This window comes from Amblyomma maculatum, chromosome 3, assembly GCF_055883805.1.
Source record: "Amblyomma maculatum isolate TAMU_Amacu chromosome 3, ASM5588380v1, whole genome shotgun sequence".
Classification (NCBI taxonomy): domain Eukaryota; kingdom Metazoa; phylum Arthropoda; class Arachnida; order Ixodida; family Ixodidae; genus Amblyomma; species Amblyomma maculatum.
Window position 1 is genome coordinate 222,427,815 of NC_139346.1, and position 26,970 is coordinate 222,454,784.

At 51.9% G+C, this 26,970-nt stretch overlaps 1 protein-coding gene and 1 long non-coding RNA gene across 2 annotated transcripts in view; one reads left to right on the forward strand and one right to left on the reverse strand.

Moving 5' to 3' along the window:
- The window catches only part of LOC146197779 (uncharacterized), a 37,486-nt gene extending 10,857 nt beyond the window's left edge, over positions 1-26,629 (reverse strand). The window contains exons 1-2 of the long non-coding RNA XR_014706231.1: positions 26,428-26,629; positions 22,890-22,960 (exon numbers count right to left, since the gene is read on the reverse strand). This is a non-coding gene — a long non-coding RNA (uncharacterized LOC146197779). The remainder of the gene's footprint in view (positions 1-22,889; positions 22,961-26,427) is intronic.
- On the forward strand, positions 1,307-2,509 carry LOC146197780 (uncharacterized). Its single transcript, XM_084596518.1, has one exon. The coding sequence runs from the start codon at positions 1,361-1,363 to the stop codon at positions 2,429-2,431; it is 1,071 nt and encodes a 356-aa protein (XP_084452644.1). The 5' UTR covers positions 1,307-1,360; the 3' UTR covers positions 2,432-2,509.
- Positions 26,630-26,970: the final 341 nt, after the last annotated feature.

Genomic DNA, 26,970 nt, shown 5'->3' on the forward strand with positions numbered 1-26,970 from the left:
ACCGCTGCGTTTTTAGGGATTGGTTTGTGTGCATTGCGAAAGCACACTAGTTGAGTTTTTTTGGGGATTTATTTCAATCAAGTTTGTGGGATTCGGGCTTGCTGCGGCTGCCCTTTGCGCGGCCGCCGCCCGCTTCCCAGTTGTTCTCCCCGTTCCCTTTCTCCCGCCGGAGGCGGCGGAGAGGGGCTCGGACGACTTGTCACTGTCGTTCGGGCCACAGCTCCGCCCTGGCGTCCCAGTGGCTGTTCCCATTGGCGCCTTTTGGCGGGAACACGGCACCGCTTCGACAGCCGCGCTCGCGCGACGGTCCGAGCGGAGCTGAGGGAGAGACTCCTCCGAGACATCGTAAGGTGCGTACGCAACTGTTCTTGTCTGCCGGCCTTTGTCCGCGCAGACCAGTGTGTACTCGAGTTCGTCTGCTCCGGGTCGTACCTGAGAGCGCAGCTCGAGCCTGTCGATCGTGATCCAACGATCCGCGACAGGCGTACCTTGCGGTGGTTGCCCAATCTCTCTCAAAGGAACCCTCTGGTCACTGCGAGAGAGAGATCACAGCACGCCCTTGCGTGCTTGCGGCGCACCCCGTGTCACTTGTGCGTTTTGTATATTTTGTATGTGTGTGCGTGTGTGTGTGTGTATGTGCCGCTGGAGGATGGCGTTTCAATAAACGTCTCCTTCGTGAACTTGGAGGTTGGTGTCTTTGCAGCGAAGTGCTCTCCTCCCGGTGGAGGTTGAATGCGCGCTGCGGTGTTTCAGGGTGCGCGTGGTAACGGCTGATCGGGGTTTCGGCTCGCGCGACGCTCGAACCCGCGGTGGTTGGTGGCTTATGACCACGTAGAAACCACAACTGGCGCCCAACGTGAATTGTCCTGGCTCTTTGAGTTGGACTGCATATCGGCCGAGCCGGTCGCCTTGACGATCAAGCTCTTGCACCATGTCTGCCGCCCCCTGCGGGGCACACGGCAGCGAACCTGAAACGCGATATATGTCGGCTCCTTACGCAGTCGTAGCGTCTTTTGATCCGTTGGATGCTGTTCCTCTGAACAGCCAAACACAGTGGCTGGCCGCCGGCCCCATTGGGCTATACGGCAATGCCGCGAGTAACGTTGATCCCTCGGCTCCCATTGGAGCTTTCTCCGGACCACCCTGTGGTGGGACCGCTACACAGATACCTCCGCTGTATCAGTTTTCCGCCCATGGCGGAAGCAGTTCGCGCGATGCCGTCGCTACCGGCAGCTACGCGCAACAGCAGCCGTGCCCCGCTAGCAGTCAGTTTTGCTCAGTGAACGGTGAGGCGCCGGCCGGACTCCCTGCGGAGACCGCGCCGCTCATCGAACTGGAGGACCGTTTGCCTTCTTTGTTCATGCAACCCGCCCAAACCTCCTCTGAGGGAAGGACGCAGGCGCTGCTCACAAGCGCTGCCCAGATGATTCAGTCGCTAACAGGGGCGGTTGAGGCGCTTTCGGCCGCGCCGAAGTTGTCTCACCCCGCGGTCATGTTGCCCATGCCGACGTACCGCGGCTATGATGATCCTATCAGTGCCCGGGATTTCATTGATTCCCTCGCCCATTACCAGAGAGCTATGGGTTTCCCGGATGAGGTTGTGCTTGCACGCATCATCCCCGCAGCGCTGACTGACACGGCAGCTAGGTGGTACCGGCTTTCCGGCCACCGAGCAGCGACTGTCGAGGAGTTCCGTGCAGCATTCATGCGCGAATTCCTGCCCGCTGACTATGAGCGTAGGATGCGGCGAGAGCTGGAGCTCCGCACACAGGCCCCGGACGAGTCGCTCCAGGAGTTTGTGCGGGCGATGGAAGACCTTTTCTCAATCGCTGAGCCAACAGCCTCAAACGAGGAACGCGTCGAAAGAGTGATCAGGCAGGCACATCCAACTTTTTCGGCATACCTGCGCGGCGGCCGATTCCGAGATCTAGAGGAGCTGGCCGCCGAGGCAAAGCGCATTCAAGGCGACATCCTCGCCGCGCGTGCCTATCGCCCGCCACCGCCGGCAAGCGAGGCCCTTGAGCCACGCTGCGCATGGAGAGGGGCCATGACCCTTCCTCACCGGCGCGAACCCGCACAAACTGCCTTTGCAGCCGTTGGCGGGCGAAACGACGCTTGGGAGCTGAGCGAAAGAGCTCTGGATCCTTACTCGTACGAAAGACGAGCAGCCTGCGCTGCACAGTTTTCTTACTCGCGTGCCGAAGGTCGCCATGCGACCCAAAGCACAGCGGAGGGAGAAGCTCGCAAAAACCGGCCCTTGTTCGGTGGGGCAGCGAGCGGACCCAGGCAGGGAGACGCGCCTTTGTCACGCGGCCAAGCTCGCGGGGGTGTGCGTTGTTTCCGTTGTCAAGAGAGGGGACACTTAGCAAGAGAATGCCCCGTAGCCAGGCCTTCTGCGAGGCAGGAAAACGGCGACGGGGGTCGGTTGTAAAGAGACAGCCGGCCCAAGCTTTGCTAATTCCCTCTGCGTACAGGGTAAGCTGCCTCGGTGGTGCGCCCGCGCCGTTTATTTCGGTCACCCTTTCTGGCCGCGAATTTCCGGCGTTACTGGATACAGGAGCCAGCGCCTCCTTTTTCAGTGAACAGGTGTTGTCCCACTTGCAAAAGCACTCTGTGCGCTTGCGGGATTGCCGTTCGACATTTAACCTCGCGAAAGGCGTGGCCCATTCGGCTGGCGCCGCGAGGCTGACTGTCAGATGGGGAGAGCGAGCGAGACGCACGCGTTTCATTCATCTCCCTGGGCTCAGTGTGCCCATGATTCTCGGAAGGGACTTTCTCCTGAAAACCGGGATCGTGGTGGACATTGCGAATGGCGGCTATCGCGAAGGACCGTTTTCCCAGCTGAAGCCGTTCATTAGCCCCCCGGCGTCGGTATCTGCCTGTGCAGTCGAGACGTTCGGAGAGTGCCACGCTCAGCGATCGGGGCCCTGCCCTTGTGTCGAGCGTTATGCCGTTCACACCCCCATGTGGGAGCGAGCGGCGCGGTACGACGACGCACCCCATCCACTGGCCGCCTCTGCGGTAACTTTGGATGAGACACAGAAGGCTCGGTTGACAGCACTTTTGCGTCAGTACGAGGAGCTCTTCACCGATAAACCTGGCTGTACCACTTTAGTGAGCCACGCGATCAACACCGGAGAAGCGCTTCCGTTGAAGTGCAATCCCAGACCCGTCAGCCTTGCGAAGAGGCAGGTGATTGATGGGTTGTTGGATGAGATGCTATCGTCGGACATTATCCGTCGCTCGTCCAGCGCCTGGGCGTCTCCGGTGGTGTTGGTGCCCAAAAAGGATGGCAGCCATCGCTTGTGTGTGGATTATCGCCGTCTGAATGCGCTGACTCGCAAGGATGCCTATCCGCTCCCAACGATCAGCTCAATCGTAGGAAGCCTAGGCAGTGCGCGGTATTTTACCACGCTAGATGCCTCCAAAGGTTACCTACAGGTCCAGATGGATGACACTGACCGGCCTAAGACCGCGTTCACGTGCCACAGAGGGCTGTTTGAGTTCACTCGCATGCCCTTTGGCCTCTGCAATGGTCCTGCGACTTTTCAGAGGCTGATGGACCACGTCCTAGGCGGAGCGAAATGGTCCCATGCCATGTGCTACCTGGACGACATCGTGATTTATTCACGAACCTTTGATGAGCACTTAAGCCACATTGCCGACGTGCTCGAGAGGGTACGGGCTGCCGGGATGACTTTGAATCCTGCAAAAGCCCAAATAGCGCGAACCCGAGTTCAGTTGCTTGGGTTTACGCTGGGCGAAGGCTCCATTGAGCCGGATCAGGAAAAACTTCGAGCCATACTCGAGTTTCCTGTGCCCAAGGACGTACGCGGCCTGCGCCGTTTTCTGGGAATGACAAATTTTTATAGGTCATTTATCCCGTCCTGTGCCCGCGTGCAGGCGCCCTTGACCAAGCTCTTGGGAAAGACTGCTGCGTGGCGATGGGGGCCTGAGCAAGAGCAATCCTTTCGCCGCCTGTCTAGTGCCATCGCAGAAACAGCGCAGCTCAGGCTACCCGACCTGACCAGACAGTTCGTAGTCCAGACTGACGCGAGCGATCTGGGATTAGGAGCCGTTCTCCTACAGGAATTCGATGGCGTGCTGCAACCTCTTGCCTTTGCAAGTCGGTCTTTGCTGCCCGCGGAAAGGAATTATTCCGTTACCGAGAAGGAATGCCTCGCCATCGTGTTTGCACTGCGCAAGTTTGACGTCTACCTTGATGGAACGCATTTCGTGGTGCAGGCAGACCACAGCGCGCTCAGCTGGCTGATGCGGCTCCGGGAGCCTGCGGGACGGCTGGCGCGCTGGGCTCTCCTGATACAGCATTACGACTTCTCGGTGCAGTATCGCAAGGGGAGCACGAACGTGGTAGCTGACGCGCTATCCCGTGCCCCACTCGCCAGCGGTGCCTTTGCGCCGGCAAGCGGAGGGGGCGAAACAGCGGACGAGCCGCAGAGCGGCAGGAGGGGGACGCCTGCAAACGGGCCTACCAATTCCGCCACCCAGGCAAGCAGCACTTCGCGAAGCGGGCGACGGGGGAGGCTCTTTGTGAGCACCCCAGATGCGCCGAGGCTAGCGAGCGAAGTTTTGGCGGCTAACCTGCGCGGGGACGAAAACAGGCTCCCCTCTGGGATGACTGGAATCGTGTTCAGCCGTAAAGAGCTACTGACGGCCCAGCAAAGTGACTCCTTTTGTCGCGAGGTTAGCGACGGTCTCAGGGAGACGGAGCGCCGGGACGCTACTTGTACTGTAGCGGGCGCAGCGGGGCAAGAGCCAGCGTGTGTCGCGGCGAACCCCGGGGACTCATTCTTGCTGGACCGTGACGGGCTCCTGCTGAAGTACATAGCCACAGATGATGAGTCCATTGACCCATTTAAAGTGGTTATCCCCAAAAGTCTGAGAGGCGCTCTGTTGCGATTCTCTCACGACGAGCCACTTGCCGGTCACCTGAGTGGCTCCAAAGTTTTCACAAAACTGAGTCAATCGGTGACGTGGCCCGGCATGAAGCGCGACATTTTCCGCTATTGCCGCGCCTGCCATGTCTGTCAAACGGTGAAGTCAAGGGGTGGCAAGCCACCGGGCCTGATGAAACCAATTGACAGTGTGCGTCCGTGGCAGATGGCCACCTGCGATTTGATGGGGCCTTTCCCCAGAAGCAAGCAGGGGTTCATTTACTTGATGGTAGTCGTTGATCATTTTTCCAAGTGGGTCGAGTTGTACCCTCTTCGAAAAGTGTCAGCGCGAGCGGTGCTGGATAAACTCCAGAAAGTGTTCTGTCGCTTCGGCTTTCCGGAACGGCTGATCACGGACAATGCGTCCTACTTCACTGCTCGGGTGTTCGGTAATACCTGCCGTTCCCTCGGAATCGAGCACTACACCACTTCACCCTACCATCCCCAGTCTAATCTGACCGAGCGGATCAACAGAACGCTCAAGCCAATGCTTACGGCCTTTGCCGAGTGTCAAAAAGACTGGGCAGACCATTTGAGTGAGTTCGCGTTCGCCATTCGAACAGCTGAGAACCGCTCAACTGGTTTCTCTCCCGCCTTCCTCAATTTCGGAAGGGAGCTGGCGAATCCGATGTCCAGCGTCGTTCAGAGTCAGCAGCTCGAGGATGAGAAGGCGCGAGCAGACCGCTCTGCTTATGCGTCAACGCTTCGGGACCGGCTTTGTCGGGCTCTCAGCAGAGCAAGACAGAGTTTGGCGACGGCCAGAGCCCAGCAGAAGGTTCAGTACGACCGCAAGCACCGCAGCCTGACATTTCAGGTGGGCGATCTTGTCCTGAAGCGCAACCACGCTCTTAGTGACGCGAGCAAGGGGTTCTCAGCCGCGCTTGCTCCTAAGTGGCTTGGTCCGTACCGAGTGGTCAAAGTCTGGTCGCCACTCGCGTACCTGCTGGAGGATTCCTCTACGGGGAAAACCAGCCGTGCCCACATTGCAGACCTGAAGGCCTATGTGTCGCGGTCTGACGAGCTTGCGTCGGTGCCCATTGTCACCACAGGCAAGCGACGAGGCACACCCGATGCGGCGGAACGCAAGCGTGCCCCGCACCGGTACAATCTGAGGCAACGGTCACCTGTTGTGATTTGATGCCGGACGGCGGACAATTTCCGTTTCCGAAGGTAAACAGCCTCAGCTGGCGAGCTTTCTCGTCGGGTTCTACCCGGACGCAAGGTGGTTCCCCCCCCCCCCTCATTTTTTTTGCTCGCTCAGTTCCAGCCTGGTGTGTGTTCTTTTGTTGTTACGTTGTTGCGACCTACAGCAGTTTTTTTTTGTTCGTTCATGTTTTCATTCTGAAATCTACGCGTGTATATATGTAATTTGAATTTCGTGTATATCTCGGTTGTTCCCAGTCTTGCACAGTGAGCGCGTCTCCTCTTGTACAGCACGTTCTTTTTCATTTTTTTTTCTCGTTTCCTTTCTTTTGGTGCGTGTTTTTTTTTTTTTTTTTTCCTCTTTCGTTTTTACTTGGTTTTTTTGCTCTTCCCCTCACTCTTCCTTCCGCGGGAGCATCTGGGGTCGTTTGGGGACGAGGAGCATGAACCACGCCGCTTTGACCCAAGGCTGCCGCGGCGCTTCGGGAGGAATTTGTCGCCCAGGCCGGCTTCTCGGCTGTGTGTGTCTGTGTGTGTGCGCGCGTGTGGCGGCGCGGGTGCCCACCCAGGATGAAAGGCGGAGCCGGTGGTAAGTGCCATGTGTGCTGCGAGTGGTGCTTGAGGAAGGGGTCCGCGTGTTGAGCACCGGTGCGCCGCAGAAGGGCAGCGACAGTCGTGTAGTGAGAGCGCTGCGTCCGAGGACGAGGAATACTAATCCACGGTCGGCATGGCACCGACACAGAGGAATAACGGGCCGAATGCTCAAGTGGTGGATCAACGATGGAAGCGCACCCAGCAGAAGGCGAGGACGCATCATCGTCGCCAGGTACGTCCGATGCCACCGGCCGGAACGTTTCTTCCTGCCCGGATGCCCCGGATGCCCCAGAGGCGCGAAAGGCGTGATGTGGCGACATGGACGTGTCAAGAGGGCCAGACGCCACCGCTGTCGTTCTTCAGCGACGCGCCGTGGAGGAATCAGCGGCGGGTGAAGGGCGGAGTGCCTCCACACAAAGTGCCGTCGATTTTCCGCGGCAACACAGTTGCGGACCATGACAGAGCGGTGGCGGGGGCGCAGCTGCCAGAGCCCGAGGGACTCGGATTCTGCCACGTGTGCCGGGTGGCAGTGTATTTCCCGGCGCACTATAAGGGGCAACTACACCTGGAGGAAATCAAAAGGCGGGAGCACATTTCCGGGAATGTAGGCCGGGTGCTGTTGCCGGCGGCGGAGGGGCTGCGAGACGAAGAGCTGGCGGAGCTCTGCCGCAGACGGGCAGAGACCAGTTCTACGTTTGCTGCACTGTTGGGTGCTGCAACGCCGGCACCGAATCCTGAAAGGGTGACACCGGGACCGTGTGCTCCAACCGTGGCACCATCGAGTTCTTCGAGCAGCCCAGAGGAACTCGTATTGGAACTTGAAGACATTTTGTGAGTGGAATATGGATGTTTTGCGTGGAGTTTGTGTTTCTGTTAGCGTGCTTCTGTCCTCGTTTAGTTTGTTTTCTTATTAAGTCCGTCCGCGTAGTTTTTGAAAATGTAGGCAAATATTTAATCGGATAAAGTTGTTCTTGGCTGGAACTGAGGCGTAGTGTGTGTGGATGTATTCTTTTCTTATTTTTTTTTTATGTATGCATGGGGACCGGCCGCTTGCTGTCGCTGATGGGTAGGAGGGCAATTAAGGAGAGGAGGATGTGGGATTCGGGCTTGCTGCGGCTGCCCTTTGCGCGGCCGCCGCCCGCTTCCCAGTTGTTCTCCCCGTTCCCTTTCTCCCGCCGGAGGCGGCGGAGAGGGGCTCGGACGACTTGTCACTGTCGTTCGGGCCACAGCTCCGCCCTGGCGTCCCAGTGGCTGTTCCCATTGGCGCCTTTTGGCGGGAACACGGCACCGCTTCGACAGCCGCGCTCGCGCGACGGTCCGAGCGGAGCTGAGGGAGAGACTCCTCCGAGACATCGTAAGGTGCGTACGCAACTGTTCTTGTCTGCCGGCCTTTGTCCGCGCAGACCAGTGTGTACTCGAGTTCGTCTCCTCCGGGTCGTACCTGAGAGCGCAGCTCGAGCCTGTCGATCGTGATCCAACGATCCGCGACAGGCGTACCTTGCGGTGGTTGCCCAATCTCTCTCAAAGGAACCCTCTGGTCACTGCGAGAGAGAGATCACAGCACGCCCTTGCGTGCTTGCGGCGCACCCCGTGTCACTTGTGCGTTTTGTATATTTTGTATGTGTGTGCGTGTGTGTGTGTGTGTATGTGCCGCTGGAGGATGGCGTTTCAATAAACGTCTCCTTCGTGAACTTGGAGGTTGGTGTCTTTGCAGCGAAGTGCTCTCCTCCCGGTGGAGGTTGAATGCGCGCTGCGGTGTTTCAGGGTGCGCGTGGTAACGGCTGATCGGGGTTTCGGCTCGCGCGACGCTCGAACCCGCGGTGGTTGGTGGCTTATGACCACGTAGAAACCACAAGTTACATTTAAACCAATCATATAGCTTGGTGGCATCCTCTTGAAGTTGTCGGAGTGCGCACGAAAAATCTGCATTAGCTGAGATGAGGAGGGTGTCATCAGCATATTGATAAATCTGTGATGAAGTTATAACACTGGGAAGGTCATTAACATAGAGATTAAATAAGAGAGGTGATAAGATGGATCCCTGAGGAACACCACTATGTAAGTCTATAATACTGCTTTGCCCAGTTCCAAGTTCCACCATTTGTGATCGCTGAGATAAATAATTTCTTAGTAACATTTGAAAAGGACCACGAAACCCATAGCAATACAACTTTTCACATAGAATGTCGTGGTGTACAGAATTAAACGCCTTCTTAACATCAAGAAAAAGACCAAATGCCACTTCATTTGTATCAAAATTAGAATGAATAGAATACGACATGTTTTCTAATAATGTTTGGGTACCAGAACCAGCAACAAATCCGTATTGATGCGGGCTGAGCAAATTATGCCTCAGCAAAAATGCTGACATAGTAGATGAGATATGTTTTTCTAAGATTTGTGATATACATGACACGATAGAAATTGGGCGATAGTTAGAGGCTGACATCGTGGTTCGACACGCAAACTGGATCAAGTCCGGCAAAATGTAGCTTATTCAACAATTTGGGTACAGTATAATGCAGTGACTGTGTATATGCGTATGTGCGAGGTACTGGAACAAGGTATTTTTCTTTATGTCGAGTTTGTCTGCTTCCAGGATTTTCTTTTATGTCTGCAAGTGAAATTATACAACTGCTATTTGATTTTATGTGAGACTTATAAGCCAATATAAGTCTGTAATGAAATAACTGGAACACCTAAAGTATATCATACTTGGAAAAAAGCTCTTTGGTGGGATGAAAATAGGTTACACCAGCGATATACCGGACGGCTCTTTTTTGTAATACATGCAGTTTTGATAAATTGGTTATTCCTGTGGTACACCAAACTAGGCTACAGTACCGGAAAAGGGATAACACGAGAGCATTATATAATAAAGCAGCTTGATTTTGGGAGGTAGAAGATATCTTATTCGAGCCATGACGCCAACAGCTGATGACACTTTCGATTGAATATGGTCAATATGTTCATTCCAAGTCAGGTGGCTCGAAAATACCACTCCAAGTACTTTGACCGAATCTACAAGTTCAATTTGTTCGGTTCCTAGTCGTATGTTTATGCGACCTGATAAATGTTTTCCTTTCGGTGAGTAACACACAGCTTTTGTTTTGCTCGTGTTAATTTTCAAGCAATTTGCTTTCACCCAGCGATCCAAGTCAATTAAAGCGCTATTTGCTCGTTGTTAAATGTCGATTTCCGTGATCCCGGACAAGAAGATAGTGGTGTCATCTGCGTAGGAGTTAAAAATTACGCCCTGTGTATAGTGTGCCATATCATTAAATGAGAAATAAAAGCGGCCCGAGTATGCTTCCCTACGGAACGCCAGTGTAAATAGTTTGCAAAGAAGATTTAGCATTATTTATTTCTACGTACTGCTTTCGATTTGTAAGGCACGACTTCAGTAGCGCGTGGGGTGTTCCGCGGACCACATATCTGTATAATTTTGAAAGAAGGATGGTATGATTTACCAGGTGAAATGCTTTTGAAAAAATCTATGTAGATCCCTAGTACTACATGTTTCTTACTAAATGCTTCTATGATAATTTCTTTTTGCGTTAAAAGGGCTGTTTCTATTGATCGATGCTTCCTAAAACCATGCTGATAGCCTAAGAGAAAGTTTTGTCGAGAAACCTATGATGTAATTATAATGTCATTAACACTTCTTTTTGGGCGAGTTGGTTCATTTTTGGAAAACTTTAAAAGAGCGCAAACACACACGAGCACTGTGTCTCGTCTCTTGTCCTTAGTGGTCGTGTGTGTTTGCGCTCTTTTAAAGTTTTCCAATAATTATAATGTGCAATATTTTTTCTATGCCTTTGGAAAATACCGGCAACACCGACATTGGACGGTAATTGGAGAACACGTTTCGGGCTCCAGATTTATGTACTGGAACCACTCGTGCAATCTGTATTGCCCTAGGAAATACACCTGTAGACAAAATTAAATTATATATAAAAGTGTAAACGGGACAGATTAAATCAAGTACGTGCTTTACGGGAAGGAGCTGCACACCACATGCATCCCCAGTTTTACTGTTTTTGATGGACTGAATACAAAAGGACACCTCGGCGCAATCAGTAGGACGGAGAAGAAAGCGATTGGCTGCCCACAAACTGAGGTAGATACGTGTCCGCGTCATATGCCCTCTCACTTCCAGAACCGTCGCAGTGGTCAGCCTGCCGTACGAAAACCATATTTAAGGCGTCAGCCAGTGGGCTACCATTATGTTCCTCTCCTCCATGCATAAATTTATCAGGTATACTTTCTTGAGTGCCAGGACGCAGTAGGGAATTAAGCTTTCGCCAAAGCACATCAGAGCGTTTAGCGCTGTCATCAGAAAACATGTTAACAAAATATGCATTTCTTGCTGCACGTAATCTAGAGTGAGTGAGTGAAAACTTTATTGGATATTTCAAGGGTTTCGCGGTTGTAAAGTCTCCGTCGTCTTCTCTTGCGCTGGCGACTTGAGGCTTCTCGTCAGCAAGGGTGGGTCCTATTCCAAGGCTCCACTGAGTCGTGCTGCATCAGTCGCGTGCTGCACTAAGGCCCTTTGGGTCGCGAGCTCGCCGCTGGTGAGCCGACTTTCCCGTTGCTCCGCACTCGGGTCTTCGTGTTGGAGGAATGCTTTGTTGCGTACGCATTCCCACGTGATATGATAAAGTGTAGGTGTGGCATCGCACCAAGGGCAGGTGGCTCTGTATTGTGTCGGGAACATTTTATTAAGTATGTGTAGGTTAGGAAAGGAGTTGGTCTGTAATCTGCGCCAGCCGGTCGCTTCCTCCTTTGTTAGGGCTTTGTGTGGTGGTGGATATCTAATTCTAGCTCCCCTATGCAAGTGCAAGATCTCTGCGTATCCCCCCTCGCAAGCCTGTAGGCGGAGCTTCGGAGCATTTGACTGCCCTGCTCGGAATGCGTTACCTCGAGCTAGGCTGTCTGCCCTTTCGTTCCCCCTATGCCCGTGTGGCCCGGGATCCAGATTAGGTTATGCCTGGGTTTCTCCTCGGCGGAGGTTGCCCCGCTGAGTATTTTAAGGGCTGTTCTGCTGATCCTGCCCCTCGTGTAGTTCCTGCACGTCTCCTTTGAGTCCGTCAGTATGTTGAGAGATCGGCCCGTTCTGTAGCCTTCTGCTGCCGCCAGCGCAACGGCAATTTTTTCAGCCTCCGCTGTGCCGGCGACCTTTGCCGTGGCACACGTGATCATGTTTCCTTCCTTGTTTAACACTACCGTCGCGGCTACGCGTTCTCTCTCGCGCGGATATACGGCAGCGTCCGTGTATACGGTGTTGTCTAACTGGGCTAGCGTTCTCTCAACGTACTCGGCCCTCGCTTTTCGTCTGTTTTCGTGAAGATTGGGGTCCATGTTTTTCGGCAATGGTCCCACGTTAATGGTTTTCCTAAGGTGGTCCGGTACGTCCGCGTATCTGTCTACCAGTCCGCTCGTGTCCCGACCCAACCTTCTTAGGAGCGTTCGTCCCGTGGGGGTGCCTCTGAGTCTCGTGATTTGCGTTCCCAGCAGAGCTTCGGCGAGCTCACTGAAGGTGTTGCTGATGCCTAGCTGGAGCAACTTTTCGTTCGACGTGTGCTTGGGTAGGTGCAGAGCAGTCCTGTACGCCTTCCTGAGAATGATGTCGGCTTGCTCTCTTTCCGCCTTGGTCGTCGCGTGGTACTGCAGGGAGTACGTGACTCGGCTGACAATTAGGCTGTTAACTAGCTTGAGAGTGTCTTCTTCTCTCATTCCATATCTCTTTTGGGAGACTCTGTTGATCATACGGCCCACCTGCTCTGCCGCCTTACTCAGCAGGCTGATGGTGTGGCTGCATTTCTGGCTTCCTTGCAACCACATGCCCAGGATCTTTATGTTCTTTTCCGGGATGTTCTGTCCCTCGAGATCGACCTCCAGTGTCGCTTGGGTGGGATGCTTGCCGAGCCTGAGGAGTTCCGACTTCTCCGTCGAGCATCTTAGGCCCCTCTCTCTGGTGTAAGTGTCTACGCAAGTTGCCGCTTCCTGTAGTTTTTCTTGCTTCTCCCCGAGTGATCCTTGGGTGACCCATATCGTGATGTCATCGGCCTACATCGCGTGTTGGATGCCCTGGATCTCCTTGAGCCGTCTTGCAAGTCCAATCATTGCCACGTTGAAGAGGACGGGCGATATGACGGATCCTTGGGGTGTGCCTTTGCACGGCGTGGGAAAGACGTCGCTTCTCAGCTCGCCCAGCCCCACGGTCGCCGTTCTGTCCCTCAGGAAAGCTCTGACGTAATCGTGCGTTCTCTTCCCGTAGTTGGTGTTGTTGATGCCTTCCATGATGGCCGCGTGGCTTACGTTGTCGAAAGCCCCCTTTATGTCGAGGGCCATGACGACGTTTTCGCCCGCCTTCGGCATCGCCTCGAGCACTTCCTCCTTGAGTTGGAGCAGCACGTCTTGCGTAGAGAGGTTGGCTCTGAACCCGTACATGCTGTCCGGGTACCATTGTTCGTTTTCCAGGTGCGACCATTCTTTTCGTGATCACTTTCTCGTACAGCTTGCCCAGGCACGACGTTAGAGATATCGGCCTGAGGTTCTCGATCTGCAGCTTTTTGCCTGGCTTCGGAATCATCATTACGACGGCGTGTTTCCACTCCGCCGGCACTCTTCCCTCTTGCCAGAGCTTGTTGAGGTAGGTCGTAAGCTGATCTATCGCCTCGTCACTAAGGTTCCTTATTAGCGAGTTCCGGATCTTGTCCGCCCCCGCCGCCGTGTTCCTCGTGGCCGATCTTATCGCCTCAACGACCTCTCTCGTGATGGGTCGGTCCATGGCCGGGTTCTCCTCGCCATGGTATTCTTCTCGGTAGCTCTCGACCTGATCTTTGCCGTAGCACTTGATCCGGACCTCTTCGAGTAGTTGTTCGTCCGTGCCTTCGTATTGGTGCACCAGCCTCTGTATCGACTTGCTGCCTTCGGATTTGTTTTTGCTCGGGTCCATCAGGGCCTTGAGGATCTGCCACGTTCTGGCTGTGCTGAGGGTGCCGTTCAGCGAGTTGCTGAATTGCTGCCACAGTAAGCCTGTTCCGGTAAGCCTTAAATTCAGCAAATATTTCTAAATTCTTATCTTTTGCAAATTTGGCATACAAGGCATTTTTATGTTTAATTATGCTCAGTATTTCTCCCGTTAGCCAACGTTTTCGGGCTTGATTGGTTTTTTTTTATTGGTGTTAACGGAAAATTTGCGTCATAGAGAGTTTTGAACACGTCAATGAAATTATCATGCGCGGCGTCACTATTTCCTGCTTCATAAACAGAGTTCCATGCTTCGTTACCAATATCACGACGAAAAGACTGAAGTTTGCCTTCATTCATTGTTCGTATATATTTTGTTTGCTTCACTTCTGTAGTAACTTGATGGGGTTTCCTAACTAGCAATAGTGTTCCGAAATGGTCACTAAGGCCAGTGCATACAGCGCTTGCTTTCACAAGATCTGCATTAATATTTGTGATAAATACATCCAATAATGAGGAACTATCTGGAGTTACACGAGTTGGCTCTGTTATTGCGTTCCAAAAACCGTTCGCGTCTATGGTGTTGGATAGCTTCTTTTGGGAGTGTGTTGGCACGAGCATGTTTACATTTATATCTCCTCCTAAGTAAAGATCTATCCTATTGTCCATCACGTAGCCGAATAAATTTTCAAGGAAATAAAGAAAGTTGTCGAAATCGCCGGAGGGCGGTCGGCACAAGACACAGTAGACATTGCTTTGCGTGCGCAAGGTAAGCACTTCATAGTCTGCAGTGACTGCACAGAATTGAGCCACTTCTTCATAGATAATGTTGTCTTTCATTAAGATAGAGACGCCGCCCCCTCGCCTGTCCAGACGACTTCGACAAAAAGACCGATAGCCAGGTAGAATGAATACCCGCGAATCCTTGGTGTACCAAGTTTCTGTGAGCATAACAGAAAACGATATGCGGAATGTGTCAAGCAAGAGAGCTAGTTCATCCTCCTTGCTAGCTATTGATCGAACATTTTGGTGGATCAGAGATAATGCCGGGTATTTTCCTATTGCAGTAGATTTAACTTCAGATGGCCGAAGAACCATGTACAAAAAGTTTGGTCAAAAAGGGACAATTTAAAAATTCGTCTAAGCGATCTTGGACAGGTCATCGATGTGCTCAACAAAGACGATGGGCGTACCATCTGCTATCCGGGTGTAAATTTTTCCTTGCCGCGTCCACACATACTTCCAGCCAAGTTCTTTCTTTCGCGCATTTGCCGCTCCAAATAATCGTTTCATTGCGGGAGAAAGGTTCTCATTTACAAAGATCGAGACCTTTGGCTCGACTTCCAATGTTTCTGATGTAAGTCTTTGCTTCTTAGCCTTTTCAAGAAAAAGGTCGCGTTTAGCTCTATGTGCGAATTGTACGACAATGTTTGGTGAAGTAGAATTGCCAGCTGTTCGACCTCGATGGCATGCCTCAACGTCAGCATCATCAAGAGGAACGCCAATGGATGTGCCGAGCTTCTTGGTTAGTTTTAGAACATCCTCCTTTTCAGATTGAGGTGCAGCTGTCACCTCAATATTAAAGCATCTGGAGTGCTGTTCGTTTTGCAGGATTCGAATGTCATGCTGCTTTAACAGCAAGCGCAAAGCATCACGTTCCTCTTGCAGACTGGTCACGCATTTCTTGAGGTCTGCATTTTCCTTTTCAACAATGCTCACCGATGTTTTCATTTTCTCGCAGCTTTCATTTATGAATGCTAAGCTATTCTTTATTTCTCGTATATCTTTCCTGAGGTCTCGCTCGAACCCTTGTTTTAATTCTTTGAATTCTTGCTTTAATTCTCGCTTTAACTCTTCGAACAGCTTAACGAGCTCTTTCGACATTTCAGTGATATTTGCGAGCAGATGTTCGCCCTGCACACGCGGCCGAGATAATTCACCTAGTGGAATATCAGTTCGCACAATAGCAAGCAGAAAGGACGAGTGAAATATGCTTGTGGCAGCAGCAGTGTCGGGATAAGTTTCAAAGGGGAAAGTAAAGGATAGCAAGTAGACAAAACAGCAACCAACCTGCAAGATACAGGAAACGGTGTTCAGCAATGTTCTATCTCCGCCACTGCTGCTGCCAATGCGGGAGGCCGGTCGCTGTCGACGAATTTATAGCTGTAGCCGTCGTGACGTCATCGAGAGCAGCTGAATCGGTAGGTTCCAAGTGAGTGTCAGGGTGCTGCAGTACCACAGTGAACCTCCAACTTGGCTATTCCCATGTAATGATGACTCTCCTCCCCCTCCGCAAGCAGGACCCACCACTCCACATTCTAAATGTCTACTGCCCACCCAAATTGCCGAATGTATCATTATCGGACCTTTTCAGCCGTGCTCTGAAAGCTGCGGTTAGGGACCCCCTCTTGATTGTTGGTGATTTTAACGCCCCCAGTCGAGTTCTGGGGTACCGCCGTGAAGAGAAACGGGGACGCAAGTTGGCGGAGCTTGCGTCTACGTTGGACCTCACTCTTCACACAGACCCCATCCACCCAACACGTATAGGTAACTCCGTGACTCGGGATACGTGTCCGGATTTAACCTTTACCCGCAACATTCAGTTTGCTGACTGGGTCAACACTGAGGAAACCCTCGGTAGCGACCACTGTATACTAAACACTACAATTCGGACCAGACCATTAGCAAAACCCACAACACAGGCTCGACTCCCAGACTGGTCCAAATTTAGGAAAAATTACAACACAGCTACATCTATACTCGAGAAAGGCTACTACCAGTGATGGTCCGAACAATTGGTTTCTAGCTTTCGCTCCACTGCAACCAAAATTCAGCTTTCCGAGGCGGTATCAGACGTGGATAACCACCTCCTCCACCTCTGGGAACGCGGCATTGCCTTGTCCGCCGGTGGCGCCGACAAAAGCATAAACGTAAACTTAAGGCTCGAATTTCCGAGCTCACCCAGCAGGCGGCCGAGTATGCGGCCCAGCTCGCAGACGCCAACTGGGTGGATCGTTGCAACACGGCGGCGCGAGAAATGTCCAGCAGGAAGACCTGGCGGCTCTTCCGCGCTCTTATCGACCCAACGCAGACACACACATAAACTCAGAAACATCTACAACGTGCCATACACAGCTTTTAGGGCAACACAACTCAGCTAGCGCACAAGTTGCGGGACCAATACTTGTGCACTACCCAGGACCCCCGCGGACCGGCGCACTCTTATGCTGGTTCGGAGAACGCTGAGCTGGATCAGCTGTTCCCGCTCCACGATCTGCGGGCGGCCCTGGCGAAAATGAAACGTGACACAGCCCCGGGTCGGACAAAATTAGTCAAATTACTAGCTAACTTGCCCGACCCGGCCTACCAGTCCTTATTGGATTACATCAATTCAATTTGGCTGGGGGACGCGCCACTCCCCATCGATTCCAAAAGCTAGCAAGGCTATCAACACGGACAACCTTCGCCCCATCTCTCTAACCTCGTGTGCGGGCAAACTAATGGAGACAATGGTGCGTGACAGGTTGTCCGAGTTCATGGAAAATCAACACATCTTCGCAGACTCCATGTTCGGACTTCGTCAGTACAGGTCCGCACAGGATGTTTTGCTACAACCTAATCGGGACGTTCTTCACATGGTCGAATGCCCTCACAACGACAGGGTCATACTCGCCTTAGACTTGAAAGGAGCCTTCGACAACGTTACTCATGAGGTAATACTCATCGTTCACAAACCGGTTGCGGACGCAACGCGTTCAGATACATTCGGCAATTTTTGACAGATTGACAATCCTACATTAAAATCCAGGACACCGAACATGGCCCGTTTCAACTTGGAACCAGAGGAACACCACAGGGTACAGTGCTGTCTCCTCTCTTATTCAATCTGGCACCTGCCGGCCCAGTTAGGTGCTGTCGCTGGTGTGCAGCATGCGCTGTATGCCGATGACATTACCCTGTGGGCCACGCAAGGTTCTCTTGGAGATATTGAGGCCAACCTGCAGCAAGCAGCCACCATAGTGGACCGTTATGCTCGCCGCTGCAGCCTTCAATGCTCCCCTCAAAAATCTGAATTTGTACACGTACGCCCCTCACCAAAGTGTACGGCCAAAATTGAGCTCTTTTTAGAGACAGGATCAATTCCTGAACGCACAAAGGCCTGGGTATTGGGGCTCTTCATTCATCAATATAGACGGTCGGAGACTACCTTAGCGAAACTCCGTAAGGTGGGGGACCAGGTGGGCCGCATGGTCCGCCGGGTTTCAAACAAACGTGGGGGGTTGCGGTGCAAAGACGTCTTGCGGCTGGTGCATGCATTCGTGACGAGTCGAATCTTGTATTCGACTCCTTATTTCCACCTTCGAAAACAAGACGAGAATGCAATCGACGTCATCCTGCGCAAAATTTTTAAGAGAGCCCTCGATCTCCCCGTGAACACCTGCAACCAGCGTCTACTGGGCCTGGGCATGGTGAATACGTTCCGGGAGATCCGAGAGGCTCACTTAACCAACCAATACACACGTTTTTCTAAGACACTGTCTGGTCGCCGCCTCCTTGCTCGGCTATAAAATCCAACATACCACCCTTATGGAAGATCGTGTACGCCCCCATTTCGAGTGGAGATGCGCCCTCCACGTACGCCCTCTTCCTAAAAGCATGACACGTGAAGACCACAATGGCCGGCGCCTGGCGCGGGAGGAAGCCCTGGGCCGCCATTATGGGTCGAAACCCGGCATTTACTACGTGGACGCCTCCGCCCCCCCCCCCCATGGGGGATGGTACACGGCCGCAGTGGTCCACCAGTCCAAAACTGTTAACGGGCTTACATTTCGCGCTCGTCACATAACCCACGCGGAGGAGGTCGCCATTGCGCTGGCAGCTACCCACACTGATTCTAAAACAATTATCTACGACTCGCGAGGGGCCTGTCGGAACGTCGAGCAAGGCTGGGCGCTATACTTAGCCTACCGACTACTTCAAAATTGCACCTGTACCGGGGACCCCGCTTACCGGAAAAGAGTATGGGCTCCTGCTCATATGGGTCTCGAGGGGAATGAGGCAGCCGACGCCGCCGCCCGCGCGCTCTCTTTCCGTGCTTCCCATCTCCACCCCCTAGGTCAGGTTCTCGAATTCGAACCCGCGTATTCTTTTAAAGACATTGTTCTTTATTATCAATCTTGTCATAGCCTTTACCCTCGCCCGAGTAAAGGTCTATCTAAGATGGAGGAGTGGCTTCTACTCCGTTTGTATACCAACACTCTGCTGTTCCCGGCCGCACTAAAACATTTTAATCCCTCCTTCACGGGCAGTTGTCCGTCTAGCACATCTACCACATGGTGTGGGCTCGCCCATCCAACCCAGCTATTCCTCCTCACCCCAACCCCACTCGGGAGGACTGGGAGGCGACCCTGCTCGGCTACTATGACCTGCAGGCCCAAAAGGCCTTGGTCGAGCGCGCCCGGGCAGCGGCCGACGCCACTGGGGTCCCGCACTAAGGACCCCACCTAGTATCTGTAAGGGCTGGATATTCAAAGATCCGGCCCATGCATACATCCACCCCTTTTAAATCAATAAACGTTTGTCACCACCACCACCACCACCGTTTCGATGGAGGTAAAACAAAGTGGCGTCCGTATGCTGTGCGATGTCAGTGCACGTTAAAGATCCGCAGGTGGTCGAAATTACTCCTTAGCTCTCCTCTACAGCTCCCCTTTCTCTCTTTCTTCTTTCACTCCCCCTTCCTTCCTTCCCTTACGGCGCGGTTCAGGTGTCCACAAAGAAGGTGTGACAGATACTGCGCCTTTCCCTTCCTGTGAACCAATTATTATTATATATATTTTTGCATCTTGGTGGCCCGCTTTTCACATAAAATCATGAAAAAGAAAGATATCCCACTTTATATGCTTTTTTCAAAGGAATTTATTAAAATCATGACCTGGAAAGCTATGGTATTGAAGACGAAACGTATTGAACACCCCTCACAATTGTCATCGTGATTGCTGTGTTAGGGTCGAACAGGGCTGTTTCAACAAGATAATCTGGTTGAAACCTATCTGTCGCGGTGTGCAGAAGGAAGCATCGTGGATTTCATCGAGAATTACTGGAATGCACAATATTATAACATGCAAGACAAAAGGAGGAACTATATGTTATCAGCAATATTGCGATAAGGGTTGAGGCAACAATTGCTAGGGAGTCAGGCGGTGCGCTGCAGACCTCGCATGTTCCCGCGAGGTACATCGTGTACTATATTTACTGACGAAGATCACGAAGAGTAGAAATTGGGTCCACTTTCACTTGAGCGGTGCAGGGAACTATACTCCGTGCCGTTGGCTCATGTTTTCGCTCCCTCATATACAAAGTGCCCTACTTAGGCGAATTGTCGAGGGTTTAGTGCAGTCATTTGCCCCTTTTTTGTGCATATAACGACCTCTTATATGCCTTTCTCATTTCTTAGCGCACCCGTTAATACTGCGCATGACCGAGAAGAGCCACAGATAATCAATAAAGATGCGATTTAGTTTTTGTTTTCTTTTTCTTAAGAGCATTGCTGCGGTTCTTTCTTTTTTCTTTTTTCAAGATTGACCCTTTTTATGTAGAAGCGCATTCACAAATGCACTCACAAATCAAAGAAGTGGACTGGCGTGCAACGCAAAGGCCGACGGCGTTCGGTTGCGCTGATGAATTATAAAGGGCTTCATGCGTAAGTGGGTCAAAGTCCGCGAGCACTCTCATCAATGGCTTGAAAACTTTTGTTGGTACTATATCCCCGCCACTGCTCACTGACCGGCTGAACACCACATGAAAGCTGCATGATGAAGCAGCTTTCCGAGTCGCCCCGAAACGGCATGGATGCAATATTTCTTAGGAGGACAAGAAATATACTGTAAACTAATAGGTTTCTTCTTTAACTTTCACCTGGACGAATATTGCTTTTCTGTGACTCATCTAAGGCTCTGTCTCTGCATGACTCCATTCGTTATTAAAGCTCGAACAAGGATTATGCTTAAGAAAAAAAAAAAAACATCTTCTTTAGAGGCTGGAGTCCCTCTTTATTTTCTCCTTTTTCCTATCTCTATCCTCTTCCAAGCATATAGAGCGCTCCCAATCTTTCTTTCCTTTCTTACGTGTCTCTCCCTCTCTGTCTCTAGAACGGTGCTACTGCGTAAACGTAGTACATAGCCCGTACACAGTATATAAGAGGCAGGCAATATTAGCATGCAATGTATTTCTTGAGTAGCTTGTTAATAATTGTTCAATACTATCAACTGTATTTCAATTACCCAGGATTAAGTGGCATAAGGTGATTCTATAGCATGTCCTGATGCTGCAAAGTATAAATTAAAATTAACAAAAGAAACAAAGGAGCTGGCTACGCAAACTTGCGATGTTCTCTCGCGTGGTTCCCGACTGTTTCTTTTTTAAATTAAAAAGCACGATTAAAACAGGGCGAGTTAAAACAGGAGCCAGTGAAAAAAGGTGGCACATGAAGTGCTAACTTGTCAAATCTAACTAATCGTTATCTAAACTGAGCGGCGTAAAAACGTACGATTACGATACACGCTAAGGCAAAATTTGAACGCAGCTCCCTGACTATTTCAGTTTTGCGATATGCTGAGGTAGACATGGATGTTTCTATATATTGAGCCTACTGAATACTGGCCTCTATAACCATCCTTCAAGTTCCAGTGAATCCTTGCTCACCTTTACTGTCATTTAACAAAACCACGAAACCTGCTGGCGCCGTCGCCGTATTGCAAAACCACGCTTCCAGCGGTGCGTGGAAGGCATGCCCGTTACTCTCCTGCGCAAACATATTTAACCGCGAATATATGGCTCATTTTTCCACCACGCTTTTAAGGGCATGATATGAACGCTGTAATTGTTCCTGTCTGCGGCTGTCCATCTGATTTTCGCTCGCATTGATGCACCTTTTTTCTAATCGCCTAACCAATAATGTCTTAAGTTTTGCTTATTTACATCACTCGGGATCTCAAACGTACTACATAAAGTTATTAGTAGGCATCCACATTACGTGCAAGACCACCCGACACAGTTATAAATCCCCGCTTTAACAACCAAGCCATCCGAATGCCCCTGGGCCTAGATGTTGCGGTGTTGAATCGGGATACAAGGGTCTCGGTTTTGATTTCCTTGTCACCTTTCACCTAACAGCTGCTGAGTTGGAAGCTGGACACTGAATATATACCACCTCACAACGCCCACGGTGCCTGCTCCCCTGGCCTCCTCCTCCTCTCTTTTCCAACTTACACTTGCACCTGTTTGTAGCAGCCGCTAATCCTGGAGGCGAAAAGCGAGGTGTTTGCGTGCTGTGCTATGATACTGCACGCTAAAGGCCCCAGGTGGTCTAAATTTCCGGAGCCTTCCCTCATATAGCCTGAGTTGCTTTGTGACGTTAAACAATACAAAAGGGAATTTAACTTGCAGAATTCAATTTCCGTCGCTATCCATCTCACTCCACGCGCCACAACAGTAGCGTTCCCAACGCTTGCCATAGCTTGTAATAATCTCAAGAGGGTGGACACTCGGGACACCCTATCCCTGTGTTTCGTATAGGACATTAAGGGGTCAGTTAGGTTCTCAGGGCGCGTGGCTGTGGCCCCGTCTTTGGCAAAAGTAACCATGCAGGCTGCATGTTTTGCTTCTCGCTTGCTTTCTAAAGCGAACATGGATTCCAAGGGGATCATAACTTGTTAAGAAGTATGGACATGAGCTCGCTTTGACGTAAAATATTATTTTGTTTTTGTTTTTTACTCAGTAGTTCCAATATTTACAACCCCATTTGAAAATGTCCTTGCCAGCGATTGGTGTCACTAGCAATGGGTTTTTGTCCCCGTTTGGCACCAAATAACGCGACCATGGGATGGGCCTTGACTACTCTTTAACACATTAGCCTACTCTTTCGATGTTCAGATTTTACCCAGCCAACTCATATCACCGAAAAGAGATTGTGCACTGGTGAAGGCCACAAAAAACGCCCCAACACGTAAAACGCAACGAGAAAACACGCAAACGTAACCACAAGGCAAACCCAGCAAACAGCGTAAGGCGAGGGGTTCGCTCTTATCAACCGGCAAGCCCTTGTTGCACCATAACCGAGCACATATAGGCCTTCCCTTCATAACCGCGCCAGTCAGAGTGCTGAGCTAAACTGCTGGAAATGCAGCGTAGTTTGCAAACAGAAAACATTTATCACCTTACCTTTGCAGGACGCTGCCGGGGTGTCACGAACTGGCCGACCCATGACGTACTCACCGGCGCCTGTTCACGATCTGCGCAATTCAAGAAACCATCCGGCGCGGTCAGGTTAAACTGCTTGGAATGCAGCGTTTTTCGGCAAAATAACGTTCCTGACCTTGTACTCCTAATAAACTGCAGTAATACCACTTCGAAGGCATACAAAGACGTAAAAGTACGCAGTCCGTCCTCACGAACAAACAAGCAGCCCGCGTAGAGGGCCCTGCCCTTCCGGAGTCTGCTTCGGCACGGCCGGTCTCGAGGGAGAGCGCGCTTCTCTACCGGCCGTGGCTTCGGTTAGCGCCGGCGGCACTCGCGCGCCGCCGCACTAGCCGCGCGACAAATGCTGGTGGCGCCATCCATTTCGTGGTGTTGTTACTAGCGTTATCAGTCATACATCATTTCCTGGGGCCAGATTTCGCCGAGTGTCCGCTTTGTTACCTAATTCTTTCTCTATGGCTGAATCGCTTAGTTATTTTGTGGGCGCAAGTCAGCCCAATAAAGAGTTTTAGTGCACTCACAGACTCTTCATTTGTGTCATCGACCTTGTCACCAATACGTGACATCTGGTGGAGGCGCTGCCATTGATCCTTCAAGCGAAGACCTCAGTCTTGTTCCTGTCGCCCTGGGGGACCAGCCTACAGGTCACCGAGTCAGCGCCTACTTCAAGGGCTCCAACCCAAAGACGATCTGCTGCCTGACCCAGTTCTAGCCCGGATGGCATCAACTTTGGAAATGCTCTAGTCAACAGCACCGGTTGTCTCCTTGTAGCCCCAGGTAGCCCCCCACCTTTCAAGGACTGCCTACTGACGATACGGAAGACTGAATGCACCTTTTCGACCGCGTGGCAGAAATCAACGGCTTGAACGATGCTGCGAAACTCGGGCAGGTTGCTCTTAAAGGGCCACTGTCCAGGGAAGGCCCTTTTAAACAAAGGAGCCCAGTGTTTCGATCAGGTACCGGAGATAGTCTGTGCAAAATGCTACAGTGACACGCGCGCCGCAAAGCATCGAAAATACAATTCAAAGCTCTCTCATGCTCTCCTTTGGGAAGCCAGTCTCCCCGCTTCCTGCGCTGGCCCGACGGGCCACGATAATGACGTACGTATCGGGAACGATGTCCATTGGTCCGTCTCGCTGACTGACGGGAGAAGGATGGGTGTCTACCGCTCGCAGCGCGCTTTTCCCTCGCCACGGCCAGACTGAATCCAGCGGCGCGCGCTCCCTCAACCGTTTTTATTTTTTTTTTCGCGCTCGCGGAGAGCCACGCCCCACCTCCCGCCAAACGCGGAGGAGGAAGGGGAATTTGTATTGCGGAGGCTAGACGACCTCGGGCAGGAGAGTGAAAAACCTTTGCGAGGGAACGGAAGGAGAGAGGCATGACAGAATCGGGTGATTGCGGTGGCTGTAACTGCGTTATTAGTTACTCTTTTCAAAAACATTTTGCGGCCTTGCGTTCTAGGGGCGAAGTCCCACAGTCACCGGGGAAGAAAATATTTTCGACCGGAGGGTGGACAGTGGGCCTTTAAAGCACATGCCCAAGTTTGATTCGAAAATCACGAGACTTCTTTGAAAGATTGGGAGACGTTCAAAGCGGAGTTTTTGATGGCCTTTGCAAGTGTCTTCAGAAAGAAAAAAGCCAAGGCACTCCTTCAATCAAGACTTCAACTCCATAACGAACCTGTCCTGGCTTACTTTGAGGAGATGAAGCGCCTCTTTCGTCGCTCCGACCCTAACATGACCGAAGGTGAGGAAGTGAAATGTTTAATGCGAGGCTTTAAAGAGTCTCTTTTTGCAGGTCTTTCCATAAATCCGCCAGAAACCATGGCGGAATTTGAAGCTGAAGCGTCGACCATCGAGAGCACGATGTACATCAGAATGCACCTCTACTATCGACCACTCCAGCCGGTCTACGCAAGCCCCTACAGCAGAGCATCTGCGAGCGGAGAGAACCTTCAGGACCTCACCCTGGAGATCGTGCGAGGGAAGCTCCGCCGATTGCTTCCATCATCCCAACAACCCCAGGTGGCGACGCTCGCGGATGTCGTTCGTCAAGAAGTCTAGCCGGCCCTAGGCGTTCCTGAAGCGACAGCTCCGACGGCTCCAGGACAAGAAGCAGCAGCGATGAACTATGCTGCTGCATTACGTCGTCCTGCACCCCGATGCGACCTCCGCCCGCCAAGTCTACCAACGATCTCCAAGCCCCAGGAAATACGATGCCAGGAGGACATACAACAACCGACTACTCTTTTTTTATTGTGGTGAGGCTGCACACATCCTCCGTCACTGCCTGTACAGGTGGATAGGCCTCCGTGGTTTCGCAGTCGACGCCCCACGACCCCGTCCTGGTTACCGACCGCAGAAAATGTACGACTTCCTGCGTAGGGAAACTAAAGGCAGAAATCTTCGGAGGTGAGTTTGTTAAAGGGCGAATTATTGAAGATCCTCCACCGCCGCCGACGAGTGACGATGCATCAACCAACACCCCGCCACTACGCACGACGAGGGCATCGATGGCCACGCGACCAAAATTTAAACTAACACCGACGCCCAGTGAAGTGGCAACAGTGTGCTCTGGCCCCGAACTCATCAAACTGCGAAGTAGAGATCGAACACCAAATCTATAATGCAATACGATGGCACGAACAAGTAACCTCGTTGTTGCTGTCGACGGTCGCACGGTTACCACCCTAGTGGACACCGGAGCCGACTACTCTTTCATCAGTGGAGCTTCCGCTGCCCAGCTAAAGAAAGTGACAACCACTTGGGACGGCCCGCTAATCCACACCGCTGGTGGTAGCCTTGCTACGCCGTCGGGGCGATGCACCGCAAGAGTTACAGTAAATGGCCGTACCTATCCTACCAGCTTCGTCGTCCTACGGCAGCGTTCCCGCGACGTGATTCTGGACACGGATTTTCTGAACGAACGTCGGGCGATCATCGATCTCTGATCCAAGCTCATCAAGCTCTCGACGGACAAAGCCATCCCTGATACGAGAACTTCGACAAATCACGTCGCTCTTAACGTCCTCTGCGGAGAATTGACCGTACCGCCACCGATCAAGTGTCATCGTCTCTGTGGGTACAAAAGAAGTCGAAATCACGGAAGGTGTGGTCAAAGAAAACACTCAGTTGTTACCGGATAGAGGACTTGAAATCGTAAGAGGCATCGTCCATTTCTGTCATGGACAAGCTCAGGTACTGGTCACGAACTTCACTAGAGTATATCGGCACCATAACAAAGGCACGAGCATCGCTTTTCTCGACGAATTAGCGGACATCCGAAATGTATTCGCCAACGCCGACCAATACCTGAAAAATTGCGTCAGCCTACGTTTGGCATCAACCCGGAATTACCCCACAGAAGAAATGACCAGATTCACAGTCTTCTTCGAACCTACAGTGAGTGTTTCCCGTCATCATCTAAAGTGCGACAAACACCACTTGCCATGCACCGCTTTATAACTGACGAACACGTCAGCAGTCTGCGCCAAAGCACCTACCGCGTATCGCCTCGAGAACGGCAAGCCATCCGCGAGCAAGGCGATGAAATGCTTCGTGACGGCGTTATCCAACCATCAAAGAGCTCCTGGGTGGCGCCAGTGGTTCTGGTGAAGAAAGACGGGACATTTCGTTTTTGCGTCGATTACCGCCGCCTAAACAGCATTACCGACGACACACTCGATCGGCTCTGCAATTCGAGGTATTTCTCATAGATGGACCTGAAGAGCGGCTATTGGCAAATATAGGTCGACGAAAGAGATCGCGAGAAGACCGCATTCATCACACCGGACGACCTTTTCGAGTTCAAGGTAATGTCATTTGGCCTGCTCCGCGCCAGTGACGTTTTAACAAGTATAATGACACGGTGCTGGTGGGCTTGAAGCGGCAAATTATTCTGGAAAAGGCTTCGAACAGTGCAAGAAACTATCAAGTCACCAGGGCTAACTCCTAAAGCAGAGAAATGCCATTTCGCCTATGAGGAACTACGGTTTCTAGGTCACATTGTTAGCAAGGATGGTGTTCGCCCAGACCCGGAGAAAACA

Coding starts and splice junctions, on each gene's coding strand:
- LOC146197780 (XM_084596518.1), top strand. CDS start 1,361: ATGCAACCCGCCCAAACCTCCTCTGAGGGAAGGACGCAGGCGCTGCTC.